This window comes from Phyllostomus hastatus, unplaced genomic scaffold, assembly GCF_019186645.2.
Source record: "Phyllostomus hastatus isolate PE091 unplaced genomic scaffold, TTU_PhHast_1.1 phas_scaffold_317, whole genome shotgun sequence".
NCBI lineage: Eukaryota > Metazoa > Chordata > Mammalia > Chiroptera > Phyllostomidae > Phyllostomus > Phyllostomus hastatus.
The window spans coordinates 6,681,150-6,698,448 of NW_025334023.1; the positions used below are offsets into that span (position 1 = coordinate 6,681,150).

At 46.0% G+C, this 17,299-nt stretch overlaps 1 protein-coding gene across 2 annotated transcripts in view; it reads right to left on the reverse strand.

Moving 5' to 3' along the window:
• TENM4 (teneurin transmembrane protein 4) overlaps window positions 1–17,299 on the reverse strand; it is a 737,235-nt gene that overhangs the window by 91,128 nt on the left and 628,808 nt on the right. For both annotated transcript variants that reach the window (XM_045817894.1, XM_045817893.1), the window contains 2 exons: window positions 15,464–15,610; window positions 2,619–2,835 (listed from right to left, as the gene is read on the reverse strand). In XM_045817894.1, coding sequence (XP_045673850.1) covers window positions 2,619–2,835; window positions 15,464–15,610 — 364 coding nt within the window. The remainder of the gene's footprint in view (window positions 1–2,618; window positions 2,836–15,463; window positions 15,611–17,299) is intronic.

Consider the following 17,299-nt stretch of genomic DNA (forward strand, 5'->3'; position numbering starts at 1 on the left):
CTCTGGGCTCTGAATCCACAGGATAAAATTAAGTAAACTAGATAACGTATCCATCCATCCTCCTTCTTACCATCCCTCCCTCAATCCCTCCCTCTCTCCTTCTTTCTATTTCTTTATTGTTCAAGGCAATATCTGTGTATATATTTTTTGAGTATCGAGGTGCTAAAATTAATGATATGTTGCACTTCTTTCCTAGAGGACTTGGTTTAGAATGTTGATGGACACTCACGTATTCAGCATATAAAGCCACTTGCCCAGAGCCATACATCTAGTAGTGGAGGCAGAGCCAGGCTCTGAAACACAAGCTGGCCTGACTCTGAGGCCCATACACTCTCCTTCCGCTGATGGGTCCACTTCTCCCATTAGTACAGGATTCTCAAGTTCCTGACTTGACAGGCTCCTTAAGGCAAGTCAGATCTGCTGGCTTGGCAAGTGACCAGAGGACATACATAGGTTCATGGGCCTTGCTGGCACTGACCAGGTTGGCATAGTAAGGGCACCTCTTACACAGAACAGCCACTGGAAACCAACCAGCAACAGCCCTAATCAGATCCCACAGTGGGTCCAGTAAGGAAAGGATGAGCAAGCAGTGTTTGTTTTTGGAGGAATAATTATTCTTTGGAATAATATTTGTATCTCCAGTTGATTAGAAGAACTCACACCACAGCAAGGCCCACAAACATATATACAAAATCATACAACTGAATGAGACAGCAGGAAGCTTCTTACCCAGAGACAAAATCAGCATTTCTGGCTAAGACAAAAGAATAGGTTTTTCCTCATTCTCTTTCTGTTCCTGGCTCTGCCACTTGACTGGCCTGTGAGTTTGGGAAGGTCACTGAACCTTGGAGGTTCTCAATATTCTCAGGGCAAGTTGAAGGGTTTGAACTATAAAGGGCCTTTATCTCTAAAAAAGGTTCAAGTTTGAATGCATTTACACACTCGTATCAAGCCCTTCTGGCTGGGCTCAGAGCACTTTCCCAACTTCACTTCTGCTGTCTTGTCACTGTTTCCATGAGGAAGGGCCAGGCCAGGGAAATCATGGGTCCCTGAGTCCGATAGGCTCTGGTGTGAATCAGGCTCCATCACGTCCCCATAGCGAGGCCTTCTCCTTGGAGTCCAGTTGCACTCTGGGGTTGATAATACTTCTTACCAGGTGGCTGCCCTGGTTCCTTCTTCGCGAGAAAAGCTGGGGAGAAAGCCCTTGCTCTTCTCCCCATGCACATTCTCCTTGAGCAAACCTTTGTGTACATATGGTGTCAGCTCCAGCTTGTTTGTAGATGGCTCCCGATTGAGATCTCCAGCCCTCACCTCTGCGTGAGCTCCAGAATTGCTTATGAGGTACAAACAGACATTTCCTCTGGGGTGTCCTACTGAAGTGTGTCCCTTACTTGCCTTTATGGTGCTCAGGTGGAGGTCATCACCTCGTTCCCAACCCTGCTTTGCTTTCAGGTGGCCAACCTGGTGAGAAGCCATCACCTACCCAGGCATCCAAGTAAGAGTCTCCTAACTCTAGCATCTCTCAGACCCAACCCATGACTGAGCCCTGCCGACTTCCCCCTTTAAGCAGAACTTGAGAATGTCCTTCACCATCTCCACCCACATCACCACCCCACTGTCCCCTTAGGGCAGGAACACTCAGCATGGAAGTCATGGATGTAGAGGGCACACAATCTGTGACTGCTCAATTAACGTGTGCTGACTTTTAGAGAAACCTTTGCACATGAGGTGTTACTACATTGGAAGACATTCAAAAGAAATTGTTACAAATTCCTCCTTCTTGAATACCTTTTCCTGTTCACAGACCCTGAACTGGGGAACAAAGAACAGAGAACAGTCATTTGCTGGCTCCTGTGCCCTTTCATGAGCCTGGGTCTTTGCACAATCAGCACCTCGCCCTGGGTCGCCCTCTCCAACCCTTGCCCAGCTATTTTTCATCTTTAAGACTCAGTTCTTAACTAAGAACTGAGCTTCCCCTTACCCAGGAACACCTCCTCTATGTTCCCAGAGTCCTCCGGGCTTATTTCTGGACTCTCACACAGAATCTCCTCTTTTTTTATCCCCCAAGTAGTAAACTGTGAGTGACCAGCAAGCAGGGGGTATATTTCATTCATCTCTCTGATTCTAGCACAGGACCTGGCAGAAGAGACCTCAGAAAAAAAGCTGTCCAGTAGATGACACAATTGAAAACTCGTGAAAGAGTGCGTGGACATACGGTCTGGGATGTCAGCAGATGTACCCACCCTTGGCCTAACAAGTCGTCCGGACCTCGGTCCTGAGGGTGAAGTGTTAAAGCCTTCAGCTCATCTGTGGACTGCAGAATCAGTAATAGCTGACTGCAAAGTGGGTATTGATCCAAGATTCCCCCTGGACCTTTGATTTCTCATTCTCCCCATCTATCACTGGGCAGGAATAACAAAACTTTGCTCATAAAAAATTCCAAATGCCTTGGATAGCATATTTTCTAAATGTGGTATCTGAGGCTCCCCTGACATTCCATTAAAAGCTTTTGATGCCCATTCTCCTGGCCCCTTCTCCCCCACCACCCAAATGTTGCCCTGGAGGTGACTCAGTTCTCCCTCAGAGACCCAGACTGGAACTGGGCCCAATGGACTCACCCTCCATCAAAGGGGTTCTCCCCAGGGATGATGTGAGTGCTGTCCCTGCCCACGAGGAACTTGATGCGGTCGTAGAAGGAGTGCAGGTTCTGCTGGGACACAGGGGCCTGTGTCTCCTGGATGATGTCCAGTGGGTCAGGGGAGCCCAGGCACAGTGGGTTGACATGGCAGAGGGGCTGGAGGCAGCAGTCGGGGTCCATGCAGTCCACCAAGCCATCTGTAGGGGTGACAGAGCATGAGGTTTGCATCACTATGTTCAATAAGCCACATTTGTCCACAATACCTTCATTCACTTCTATATTTCCCACTCATTAAATTACTTTATCAAGTGCCAGACTTTTGCTGGGTACCCAGGAGATCCAAGTACTTCAGGTCTGGTCGCAAACCACTAGCCTCATAGGAGAGTTGGACAAGTAGTGGACATGTGCTATTTTTTCAGAGAAATAGAAGGGATTATACATATTAAGGCCCAGAGGTAAGAGGACACATTGAACATTGAAGCTGCTAAATTCAAAGGCTGGGCTCAGAAAGGGAAGGGTTGGAGGAGGAAGGTAAGACTGTTGGGTGTGGGGACAGGGTAGAGAGTTTGCATTTTACCCCAGGGATAATGGGAGCTACTGAAAAGTCTTAAGCAAGGAGAAGCTGGGGGCTCCATGGCGGTGGGGTGGCTGTTGCGGTAGTGCAGGGAAAAATGATGGTTGCTGAGCAGAGAGTACTAACAGTGAGGACTGAGAGGAGTGGAGGTTTTGTGAGACATTTAAGTGGTAAATGCATGAAGACTTGGTGATTGCCTGGCTTTTGGGGGTGAGGAAGGGGCTGTGCAGTAAAGGCTCTGCAACCCTCAGCACCTCTCCCAGCTGCGAAGTAAGTACTGCAGCCCGGCTCTGCCTGCCGTGAGAGTGGCTTTCCGAGTTTACTGTATGGTTTCTAGCGTCTGGCCGAGGTGCCATTAGCAGGGAATTCTCTTTACCACACGGATGGATTTCCTCAGGACTGAAAATCCTATTACAACTTCCAGCTCCCCAAAGTTTAAAGAAAGAAATTCCACCAGACCACAGGTTTTTGCTTGCATTATCCTGAAGTATTTTTACAGGTGTGCCATAGACTAATTTAAAATGGATAACAAACCCAGGGATTAGAGGATGCTGCCCAAAGCGAGGGGCAGAAAAGCCCAGGGTTATAGTCTATGTGCTTTGCAGGCAGAGAACAGTCTAAGGGGGCGGAATCAGGTTCTTCGTGTCCTGCTTTGTTAGCTTGTGGCTTCGGGCAAACTTCTGCACCACCCAGGGGCACTGATCCTGTTCTGGTGTCTCTGTTGTATCCCCAGCACTTGGGACAGGCGTTTCAAACAGGACCATTAAGTAAATAAATGAATAAAAATTTAATGAATTGAAAGGTGAATAAAAATATGAAGACAAATGATAGTCCATACGTGCCAGAAAACTATTATCTTTATTCCATTTAATAAATAGTGTGGTATGGTGGGAGGATCAATGAGGCTCAGAGATTGAAGTTCAAGTTCCGGATTGAGTTTCTCTTCTCACGCTGAGCCCCAGGCTCCCTCACTTGCGTCTCTGTGGGTCTGCTGCCCACCAGAGTGCTACTGAGTATGCAGTGGCAAGCCTGGATGCCCCGCCCAAGCGGGCAGCACCCCTAAACCTCCTTACCTCAGAGTGGTCATGACCCCAGGTAACTTACTTGATCTCCCTGAAACCCCATTTTTTTCCTCCTTAATAAATTAGGGATAAAAATCCCCTATATTTCTTGTTCACTTCTACACGGTATCCAAGACCTTATATTCTCCTTGAGGGCAGCACAATGATAAAGGGTATGGATTCCAGAGGCAGACTGTCTGGGGTCAAATTCTGGCTCTGAAACTTATACTGTGTGACCTTGGGCAAGTTACTTAAGGTCCCTGGCTTCAGTTTGTCACATCTCTCACAAGGGGATTATTAGAGTAAGTGTCGTGTAAGTATTTGTTACGTAAATAAACATGTCCCCACATCTAGCAGAGTACCTGGCATTCAGTTATTGCTGAGTAAGGGGTAGTTCCCCTTCCTGACTCTGAACCTAGAACAGGCTCACTACAGTGAAGGGCCATTTGTCTTTTGTCTGCTCACCTGCCAGATTCATGCTGAGATGTGGACAGGTCTCGTCACACTAGCACAGTCCTGGGTCCTAACTTGTGGCTCCTGTCCCAGTTCCCAGATACACCAGCTAACCACCTAGCAAACCACCTGCCTCCTCCTGCAGTCGGCAGGCTCCATCATACTGCCCTGTCAGACGTTGCTTAAACACATAATTACAGCCCAGGCTGAGGGTTATTTGCATTCTGCTATTGATGTTAGCATGACAGATTCGGCTGCTGCATCCATAAGTCGGCAGAAATGGTCCATTATTCAATCCCAGTGAGCAGGAACGTTGACCATTAAATCAGCTAGCACAATTGAAGGGCCGTGAAAAGTCATGGCTAATTTGAAATTTTATTAGCTCTTGCCTGCTCTTGTTTACCACCAAAGCTGTCCCTGGAAGCCAGTCTTTTACCTCTTTATAAACACTCTGCTCTGTGGCACCTTGGAAGGTTATCCCGGAATTATTATTACTGATACTTCTGGTATAAGTGTGATGATGATGATGACGATGACTATGATGATCACAGCTACCACTTACTGAGCAACAGGCATTGTGCTAAATGCTTTACAGGGAATGTTTTGAAGGAAAGTGTCACTGAGGCTTCCCAAATCTCTCACTGTCAGCCCCATCACCCCCATTTTAGAGGAAGAACCAGAGGCTCACAGCGGTCAAGTAACTTGGTCACCGTTTCACAGTCAGTGAAGAAGCTGACTCAGAAATCTGAACTCAGTACTTTGTGATGTATGAAAGGTTTTTGAGTCATGAAAAAATTTTTAGGAACTATTTCTTAGGTGGAAAACATGAATTTCTGAGTCTTGCTGAGATGCTGCTCTCCTGGGCACTGTCGGCACCCACGGCAGCCTCCCTCTGCACTCACCTCCGCGCTGGTGTAATTTTAACTGTCTCTGTCTCCCTCCTGACACCACAAGCTCCTGGAGACTGGGCTGTCCAACTCATCTCAGGATCCCAGTGTCCACGGCTCTAGCTTTCACCTTCACTCTTGCTTTTGGAATATGGGCTCCCCCTCATCCCTTTTCTTTTCCTTTTTAAAGACACTCAGAGGTAAGTTTTAAAAACAAATTGTTCTTGTGGCCGGAGGGCCTTCGTGATGATCTAGTTGGCCATCTTGCTGGATGTGAAAGTTTTAGCGAGGGCTTTGAGCTTCAGTCTGCCATCTGTAAAATGAACAGTCAGATCTTCCTCACAGAGATGCTGGGAGGATTGGGTGAGATCATGGATGTGAAGCACTTAGCTTGATGACCAGCGCCTAAGTGCTTGATAGCTACTGTTAGCTCCTGGCCAGGTGCTTCTGTGGAACAGATATCATGATAACAAACCCACCATTTGGCCCTGTGGTGGCCTCCTCCCCATCCATACATTTCTGGGCAGCCCTGTCTCATGCAGTCTTGCCTGGGAGAAATGAATTAGATAAACATGGCCATAGCAACATATCTGTAAGTTAGGATGGTAGAGAACTCAGGGGACTTGAAAATTAAGGTCCTCTGACATGGAGGTATCCCATAAACAGCGCTCTCATGAGAGATCCTGGGACTGGGGAATTGCTCACGGTATGCATCACAGGTAAGTGATTAATGCCAGGTCAAGAATTCTGTCTGCCTACACCTTCCTATGTTGATGCTCCCTAATCATTCATTCAGCAAATATTTGCTGCATAGTAAATGTGGGCTAAATCTCTGCTAATAGAGACAATCATATTTAAATGACATGTACATATTTTAAAAAGGAGTAGAGCCCATAAAATTCTTATCACAGGCTCAATATACAAGACCAGCTTTCAGACAAGTCTCTCTTTATTTTGTATTTGTTATTATTGTTTTTAGTCCCCACCCGAGGATACACTAATTGATTTTAGAGCAGGGAGGGGAGGGGAGAGAGAGAGAAACATTGATGTGAGGGAGAAACATCCATCGGTTGTCTCCTGTACACACTCTGGCCAGGGATCAAACCCACAGCCTAGGTATATGCCTTGACCGGGAATTGAACCTACAACCATTTGGTGTATGGGACGACGCTCCAACAAACTGAGCCACCTGGACAAGGCAAGCCCCTCTTTATATTGTCAAATGCAGCACATGGTAGCCTGCAACAGGGCATACAACTGCTCTACAGCAAGAGAGAATCTTCCACAGTTTCACTTTCTTAGGCACAGATGACAATTTTAGAAGAGTTATATTAAGAGGAAAAAGTATGCTTTGGGGATAGAAAAGTAAATTTGAGGTAGACCAGAAAACATCAATGTATAGTTTTTGAGATTCTCTGGCTTTGGCCAGTCTGGAAACATTTACATTCCCAAAACACTTCATATTTCACTCAATTGTATATTACACACACACTGTTTGACTTAGAAAATGTCCCTGTTTCCTCTATTTGCTATTCCTATGGCAAGACCCTCATTATCACAGCAGAAAAACTTTAAAAAGCCTCAAAACACCAACAAGAAAAGAGAATTTTGAAGATTTCTTTTCTTTAAAATTAAAAAAAAATTCTCACCCAAGGATGTTTCACTGATTTGAGACACACACACACACACACACACACACACACACACACAGAGAGAGAGAGAGAGAGAGAGAGAGAGAGAGAGAGAGAGAAACATCAATCGGTTGCCTCCCATAAGCACTCCGACTAGGGAATGAATCCTTTGTGGTGTATGGGATGATGCTCCAACCAACCAAGCCACACAGCCAGAGCTCCTTCAAGTTTTCAATAAAACCCTCCTAAACTCTAACGCCCAGCTTCTGGTGGAAGTGGAGAGGGGCAGAAGAAAATGTCAGAGGCCATTCAGACTGCTCGAGGCTGGGAGAGGTGAAGCAATGCCACACTCAGCAGTGAGCTCTGGTGGGGGTGGAGGGCAAAGAGAAGAGGAAAGGAAATGGCCAGAAAAAAAAAGGCAGAACAGGAATTAAAAAGAAAGATGAAAGAAAGAATAAAGAAGAAAAAGAAGGAAGGCAGGCAGGCAAGGAGAGAGGGAAAAAAAAACAAAGAAAAAAGGAGGCCAGGTTACTGAATCATTAAAGGAACATTCCAAAGTGGTTCATGTGCTTGTAACCCTTGAACTTGAAGACCCCTGCCCCATGCTGAAATGCTGCAGGGTGCACTGGTTTCTGCTGACATTTCCATCTGCATGCTATCAACATGAGCATGAGGGCCATGCCATTTCCTCTTGCATCCCTCACTGCCTACCCTGCTGCTGAGTGTCAAATGACCTTAAGAACTAGGGGCAGGAGTATTTGGGAGAAAAAAAATCCAGGCTAGAAGCCTGAAGACCTACTTCCTTCCCTGGGTCTGCCATTCTCCAGCCATGAGACCTTGGGTGTGTCCCTTCATATGTCTGAGAAGTAATTTATGGGCGTAAAACTGGGATAATAAGCTCTGCCAAACTCTCAGCATTGCTGAAAGGTTCCTAGGTTGGGAAGAGTAAGTGAATTCACTGTAAGAAAATTTTGCTGTCCTTCCCATTCCTGCTGCTGTCCCAGGAGCCTCCTCTGCAGACAGCCGCAGGGGCACAGGGGTGGGTGAAACCCTCTGCCATCCCTTGAAGTCCTGACTAGAAGTGGCTTTCTGCTCATTTTGTTGTGATCTTAATAGCTGCCAGGGATATTGGGCGACTCGCCTCCCTCTCTGATGTCAGTGTCCTCGTCTGTAAAGTGGAAGGTCAATGGGGCAGCCTCTGAAGCTAACCTGCCTGACAGCTACCTTCTGGCCTTCATAGGCCCCAGGCCCTATTCCTCTGGTGGCTGGCTACCTGCTGTAACTTTCGCAGAGAGTGAAAGGTGTGCATGAGAGTTCTATCGAAGGTGGTCAGTGAGCCTTCCCATCTCTACAAACAAGGACGCTGGGGCTCAGGTTAAGTGATATACCTGTCGTCACACTGCTAATAAAATGGCAGGGTTGGGAATTTGCTCCCCTATCTTTCTCCAAGTCCAGCTGTTAGATCTATTTCTCTATCCTGTCCCCCTCTACAGAGGGCAGGAACTGGCCTGTTTTATTTCCGTATCCCAAATGCATAGCATAGCGCCTTGCACACAAAGCACTGTAGTTGATGAATGAGTGAAAAAAAACGAATGAATGATTATGTGAGAATCCCAAATGGATCAGTCTGGCAGGGTCCACTGAGGGCCGTGGGATGTAATGAAGCCAGCCCTCCCTGGAAGAACTGGTTCCTCTCCTTAGAAAGAAGGCACAGGGGGCAGGCCTGTTCTGTTCTTTTAACACCTGTCATGTAGTTGGCAGGCCCTGTGTTGGGCACTGGACAAACAGTCAGTCATGCCTCCAAAGGATTCAGTTTGATTGGTCAGACAACAGAGTGATGGAAAAGAAGGAAGCAGGGAATGGGAGGGGCTGTGGAAGGCCAACAGTGGGAACCCAACTCAGGCTGGGGGCCAGAATATTTCCTGGAAGAAAGGATGCTTAAACAGAGACTAGAAAGATGGACAAGAAGCCAAAAGGAAAATAGAGCTGGGGGTAGGTTGGGGATATTTGTGGGCTACTATACTCTTTGCATCATTGTTGTTTGCGTGGTTCCTTAAATTGATAGTCCTGTGGACAGTGTATAACAAGTCCATCTGTCTCTCTGCAGGCTTAACTCCTCCCCCACTCCACAGCTCATCAGCCAACCTCATCGCACTACTGTCAGCAGTCTGGCCACAGAGCTGTTTCACCGGCTGTGAGCAGCATGTGGGAGGCCCTAGGGGGTGGAGGGTGGAATGAGCCTCTTTTTCTGTACACATCTGGGAGAAGTTTTTGTCATTTACTATAATAAAATTCTCTGCTTTCTTTGAAAAGGCTTACAAAATCTTTATCTGTCCCTTAGAACACAGGATTTTTAAAGGTCAATTTCTCTTATCTCTTATCACAGGAAACATGGTTTTAGAGATAGTCTGAAGGGTGAACAAATTCTATGACTTAATGTGAATTCTCCATCCCAGCAATGGGAGGTGAGCAGGAGAAAGGACAGAGCGCTTTGTTCTCAGTTTTCCTGAGGTTCTCCATCCAGGCTGCAGTGATCAACGATCTAAATTGCAATCCGTGATTATTCTTCACGGGACCAGCACTGCCTAAAGAAATGATCGCACCTTGAAGCTTATGGAAGATTCTTTATCAAAAGAGGTCTGGTTAAACCCCAGTGACAATTTATCCTGGGTTCTTTTTAAACACTGGTTCCATCCTTATCCTTGCTCTCCCACTGTGTGGCTTTGAGCAAAGCATGTCAGCTCGCCGAGCCTCAGTTTCCCTACATGTCAGTGTCTGCCTTGCAAGTGGGGTGAGGGCTGGTGATCATGGGCAGAGTCCCACACTGCACCTGGCACCTCGGATGCTCTCTAAACAACGGCTACTGTTTTACTTTGCATACATTTATATTTTTTCCTTCTATAAGTGGGCGTGACAGTTTGAGATACAAATTTTAATCTGAAAATAAAAAAAGGTCACAATACATTATTATATGGAGAAAAAGAGTATAATTCTAAGTGAAGAAAGTAGGATATAAACTTTTATAGAGTATAATTTCAATGTTTAAGAATGATAATTTATATATAAATATACATTTATTTCATAATAAACATCATGTTGCTGTGATCATAGGTGGAAAGAAGCAGTAGAAAGGGAGCCGACATTGCAGGTGATGAAGTTGAATGGCTCATTCAAGGTCGTGCACTGGCAAAAGGGGGAGCCAGGATGTCAGTCCACTCTGGGCATGGATCCTCTACCTCAAATCACTGTGCTGTGTTGTCTCTCAGGCACTTTAAATATATCACCTATAATATATTTCAGCATATGATCACAGCAACCCTGCAAGGTAGGCATCATTACCCTTATTTTATAGACACTTAGCATGTTTGGGCACCGTTTTACTGTCTGTAAAATGGGCATGAAAAAAACATCCATCAAAGTCTATGTGTAACACATGAGAAGATGCATGTGACAGCACTTCATACAGGGCTCGACAAAGGAGCAGGAATAGGCACGCCTTGTTCTCAAAGTGGGGCACACCGAGTGATTCACCTTGGGGAGTCAGGGCCTCGGTGCCTGCCCGCTCTGCAGGTCCCTCCCACCAACTGTGCCCTGGGTGAAATCTGGAGGCCTTCGAGACTGACACAGCAGGCTTGACAGGGTCCCCGGAGGTGGGTGTCACTGAGATCAGTTCGGGATCTGTTTTTTGTTTTTAAATCTAGACAACAACCATAAAGGAAAACAAAAACAAAACAATAATGCTAAAGCCAACTCAGCCATATCGTGTAACTTTTTTGTTTTTGGTGTCATACTTTAAAAACACTGCAATTGCATTCTTAATGAAGCTTGAAATTCAGGTTTAATTTGGAAAGGATTGCTTTAAGCCTAGAAAATTGGGAAAGAGAAACCAGGAGTTCTCAGATAACTTAAAGAACCACAGCTGAGTTTATGGTAGAGCCGTAAGTCTGAGGTCTGAGCACAGTGAAAACGCTCTAATGTGGCCAGACCTCACAATCTATGGCAGAAATGCCCCCCTGCAGGCTGCGAGACATGAGCAAAATACTTCTGCTCCTCAGGCCCTGGTGTCCCCATCATAAGGACATAGTAAGGGGCAAACAATACCACAGGCCTCCCAGTGATGCTGGGTGGATGCACAATTGCTTTGCAAACTGTAAAATGACATACAAGTTATCCTTCTCATACTCTGGCTGGCTTTGTGATACTATTGTAGCCTATTTAAATTCAAGTAAGTGCCCACACTACATTTCTGGGAGGAGAGTAAATCAATCACTAGGAGAAGGTAGACGTCCTCTAGGCTCACAGGGCTACATGGAATGGCTCCGGAGTCTTGGCTCTCAGTCCAGGCTGTGTTAATGACTTTCTTTGTGACTTTTTTTAAAATTGAATTTATTGGGGTGACATTGGTTAATACAATTATACAGGTTTCAGCTGTCCAATTCTGTAATACACCATCTATATATTGTATTGTGTGTTCACCACCCAAGTCAAATCTCCTTCCATCACCATTTATCCCTCATTTACCCTCTTCCACCTCCCCCTCTCCCCCTCTTCTCCAGCAATCACCATACTGTTGTCTGTGTCCACGAGCCTTCCTTTTATTTTTTTCCTTTGCTTAATCCCTTTACCTTTCTCACCCTCCCCTCAGACAGCTATCAGTCTGTTCTCTGTATCCATTAAGTTTGTCTCCACTTTGTTAGTTTACATTGTTCATTAGTTTCCATATCTGAGTGAGATCACATGGTACTTATCTTTCTCTGACTGGCTTATTTCACTCAGCATAATGTTCTCCAGGTCCGTCCCTGCTGTCACAGAGGGTAATGATGTCACATTCCCTCTCTGAAACGTGCAGGGGAGTAGAAGAAGGGAGCTGGAGTCGATGTCCTGTCTCTTCCAGTTCTGTTACGACTTGAAAACCTGCTAATTCCTTCTCCAAGCTGCTGAGTCATATGAGCCAAGAATAACCACTCAGCAGGACTCTTAACACTTTTTTCCTCCACCCTGACTGACTTATTTGGGATTATACTGCATCCCACATCATGGCTGAAATAAAGGCACTTCTTTCATTCTGCTTCCATTCAATTTAGTTGCTTGGGTATCATTACTTCCAAATGACTGTGAGCTTCCTGATGGAAAAAGACTAGGCCATGTTCACTGGTCTTTACACCCCCTCAGAAAGGAGCATGGAGACTTGTAGACAGCAGGAGCCCAACAAATGTGTGCTTGACTCAACTGAAAACAGCCCAGAGCTACATATGGCTCACTCTGTGCTGCCTTGTTCAGCCTGCCCTGTTTTTCCCTCCACTAACACTGTCCCCATTTGGCGAAGGCCCAGAGTGATAGAGAGGCCAGTGGGAAGGGCCCTGTCTCTGCCAGCATGGTTTGTTTCATCTGTGTCTTCGTGCAAAGCAGGGTCCACCTGCACTTTCCTTTGGATTGCCCCAAACGGTGGAGAAGCCACCAAACTGAAAGGGCCCTGAGGTGGCATGTTTCCTCATTTCATAGTCGAAACCCAAGGCTGAGCCCCCTCAATAATCTGGTCTCTCCAGCTAGTTGTCTTCCTGGCTAGACTGGAAGCCTCACAGGAGCTCACAGGAGCGGGACCATATCAAGGTTCCGGTGGAATATCCCGGCATTTGATAGCATCAGCTGAACGAGTTGATGCTTCTTCAGCACAGCAACAATCCCTTGCATGCTCCTGTGTGCTGTTTCTCTCTCCCTCCAGACTGTGAATTTCACAGGGGCAGGGACTGTCTTATCTCTCTCTGAGGCCCCAGGACCCAGGACAGGACCACGTGCTGAGCAAACATTCAGTTAACATTTGTCGAGTAAGTGAATAAACCCAGGTTACAGGGCTGCTGTTATATGGCTTTTTTAAAAAGTAAAAGCACCTTTCAGCCTATAACATGCTTCATAAATGTAAGCAAAAATTGGGGGACTTTCTGATTGTTCTTTTCTAGCCCCTGCTGGCTAATCTGCCAGAGCAGCTGGAGGAAGCTCTGCTCCTTTGGGGTCTGGATCAGCCATGTTTCCCTCTTTCTCCCACCAAAGCTGTGGGGCTATGGACTTCCCCCCGCCATGTAAACACAGGTGAGTTCTAGTGCTGGGAGGGCTGGCTTGGAGGGTTAGTTACAGAGGAAACCCTGGACTACATTAATATGAGAGAATAAATGAACCTCGATTTATAACCTATTTTTGTGTGTGTGCTGTGGGGGAGATGCACCCTCTCCCCACATTTCTCAAGGACATTCAGTTCTGTTGCTGCCTAGATGTTCAATAGCTGTTGAAGGCCTTGGCCGAGACCCTGGGCTCTTGAGAAGAGAATGACTTCTTGGTGCTGTGCCTCTGCCCCTCTCTCCTACTGCATGAATTTCCTGTTGGTCACTGCTATTGTGTCTACATGGGCAAAATGAAGGGGACTGTGGAGGAAATTATGCACATAATTTAGGTTAACATCTCTTTCCTATGAAAAGCAAGTATTATTGCACTTCCTCTTACCTGAAGACCACTGGTATCACCAAGGGAAACTTGGTGCCTTTCCCTGCTTAGCCTGCCTTTGCCATAAGGATCTCTCTGGACAGAAAGCCTTTTCCTTTCTGGAAATGCTGCCCTACTCAGGTATCACCCCCCTGATGAATGTTTGCCCACTCCCACAGCACAAATATCTAACTCTACAGCCGTGCTTATGAACATCCATTAGCACTCAACTTTAGGTCATTCCTATTCTACTCATCTGCATACCTGGGGTACAGGGACAAGACTTCTTCATCTCTGTGCCTAGAGCCTGGCCCTACTACAGGAGTTCTGAATATTTATGGAGCACAAGAATTAATGAACTCCACAAATTTCAGACTGATTAAGGGACATTTCAGCCCTGCAAGGTGTCAGAAGAGAACACGTACATACTGTCTCTGCCTCGGAACCAAGGCCCAGGCCCACAAGAGACTGTTGACAATTACTCCATGGACCCGGGCCTGGGTGGACAGGCCCGACCACCTCCTGGATGCAGGCAGCCGATGGAAGGAATGAAAAGTGGCTCAGACAAAGACCAGCAGTCTGAAACAGTCCTTTCCAGGTTGCTACAGCCAGCTCAAGGCAAATAAATGAACCATAGTAATCACAACAGCACACAATTGGCCTTTTAATCCTTATGGTGCTTTGAGATTATAGAATCATGCTAAGTAGAAAATTCCAATGGGTGGGATACAGACTTCCTGGTCTGCTGATTTCCTGTTCTGTGGTGTACTAGACAGTCCCCAGCATGAACGTGAGGGAGCCACATAAACACATTTGGACCAGGCCCAATGGTAGGCCTGCATTAGAAAAGGAAGGTTAACTGTTTCAATTTTTTTCATATTTCTGTGTTTTTATTCTCTTTATAACCCCCAAGATTGGTAGGGGTCAGGAAGAATCAGTCCATTTTCCAAGTGGGAAAGTAGAGCACATTATGGTTGTATTTATCCAAGTTTATACAGCAGAAAGATGGAGGCTAATTCTAGCTCTAATTTAAGGACTGGAAGGTTTTCATCATCCAACCACTTCATTCTACAAATAGGAAGCACGAGGCCCAGAGACATCACGTAGCTTGCCTGAGGATACACAGGGAGTCAAAGAACTGGGTTTAGAACCCTGATCTCCTCACTCTCAGGTAATAAATGTTTCACAAGATGAGGCTTCCCTTCCTTAGCGTTTTGACTATCCAGCACTTAGAAAAAAATCCCAATAGCAGAGAAAAATTCTATTACAAGATCACAGGGGCAGAAGGTGGCCCCCAATGTGCTTGTTGAGGGTTACCACCACAATCAGAGATGAAACCTTGACCCAAGGCAACTCTACCTTGGAGAAGTATCCTTTCAGCTACTTTCTGTGACCCAGAATTGGATGGCCTTATCCACTCTCAGTGAGGGGATCTCATAGCTTTGTCAGGCAACTCATTCCACTATTGAACTGTTAGAAAATTCTTTGTTCCATATGCTTTCTCCTCTGCACTCGCTGTTGGATGGCAATTAATTTTATTTACTTATTTTTAATTAATTCAAATGGAAAAACTAGTGATGTGTACTCATTCCCTAGACCACATGGACAGTTTTATGTCTGCCCTGAAGGCCTCCTTGATTGGCCAGCTGGTATATTGGTGGTCTGTTTACTCATGATGCCCACTGTCTGCCTGGAGTCTCCCCCAACCCAGAGCTGCTCGGGACTCATGGGTGCCACAGCCTTACCTCCATCGTTGTCTTTGCTGTCACCACAGGCGGTCTCCATGGACGTGTCACAGCCAGCTCCTCTCCAGCCCAGCTGGCAGACGCAGTGCCACCCATTCAGGTCCAATGTGCATCTGCCGTTGCCATTGCACAACCCAGGGCAGCCCTCTGCAAGGCAAAGCACACGGAATTGCGGTCTGATCGTCCGTGGCCAAGGGCAGTCACACACACTCACACTCCACCTGCAAACTGACAGAAATGCTTTCACATCCATCAGCACATTGGTGCCCTGAGCACCCAGGGAGGCTGGTATCATTAGGAACTGCCATTGCTCTGAGAGGCAGCCAGGACTCAAGAGGTAGAGAACTTGCTAAGGCTGCACAGTCAGGAGGTGGTACAGTCAGAAGTGGCAGGAACAGGTCTGAAACCCACACCTCCTGCATCTAAAATCTCCCCTTTCAAAAGTGATCAGGACCATAGAGTGGGAATCAGTAGATGTGGGCCTGTTGGAATCTGACCAATGGCGCTTTCTGTCTGATCCTTGCTCCTTGTTCACTCTTGTTTTTCCTGTCCGTGGCAGCTGTCTGGGACAAAGCGATCATTTCTCTGTTTACTCCTCATATTCCCTCAGCACCCTGGGTCTCCTTCTAAAGGCTATACCTTTTTCCAGCTCTTGTTTCTACATCACCTGTACTGGACCGTAGGCTTTTTGTTTATTTTGTCCTATTTTCTGCTAAACAACTGTCTTTGCTCTTGAGGACGAGTCCCTGGGTCTTTTTCTTCCCATCTCATCTGCAGTCACTAACAAGGGCTCTCGCCCCAGAGGAGCCCTGATGATGGACATTAGCGAGGCTACCCAGGGCTGCCTGCAATTACTAATGCAGGCTCGGGCAGACTGCCCTTCCCTAACTTTGTTCATCTGTACATCTGCCTGCCTGTCATTCATTATGCACCTCCTCTGAGCTAGCACTGGAGGTACAGAGATGAATAAGACCTAGTTCTTATTCTTGAGAAGCATGTAGCTTATGAAAGGAGACAGATTTGTATAAGCAAAATATTTCACTGCTAAGTGTCCTAAGGGAGATGTACGAAATATGGTGGGAACCTAACACAGGAGCGGCCATCTGTCTGAGAGGGCCACATATGATTTAATCAAGAAGTGTCAGGCAGTATTTAGACTCTGCCTTGGTTCTGCTTTGACTATATCTTTGACTATATCATAAGGTGGGGAGTTTTTATTACTATTCAAATAGATTTACAGGTTTTTGATGACCACCTTTTCAAACCCCTCTTTCTGAGCATGTGGCTTAGAAATCTATGTCGGAAAATCTGGTAAATTACTTGGTTCACTTCAGTTTCTATTTTGCCACTTGTTTTCATTCAAGTCTGCATTTTAACAAACCTGCCAAACCCTGTCTTCAAGGAGCTATCAAGAAACCACCTTTCCCTGGCAAGCGTTCATGTTTTCTCTCTGCCTGTGCTCAGTCTCAGGGAAAGGTATAGATGTGAAAGCACTCTGTTGTCTACAAAAATCTATTATTATGAGCAACTGACTGCTACAAATATGGCTACAAACTGAATTTTCTGCCATGAAATAACTGAAAATCAACCCCCCTTTTTTTTTTAAAAGGACAAATGTGAACGTTGCCGTCCAGGATAAGGCCTAGGCCAAGGTAAGCATTCCCTGAGTGGCCAACCAATTGGAATCTAAAACTTTAGTGTTTCAGGGACTTTTGAAAGTTGACTGTTAATAACAAAGTAAAAGAAAAGAACATTTCAGTTCCAAAAGAACTTTTCTTTTCATAAATGCTCATTTACGAGATGTTCACACAGCAAACAATCAATCAATCTGGCCAC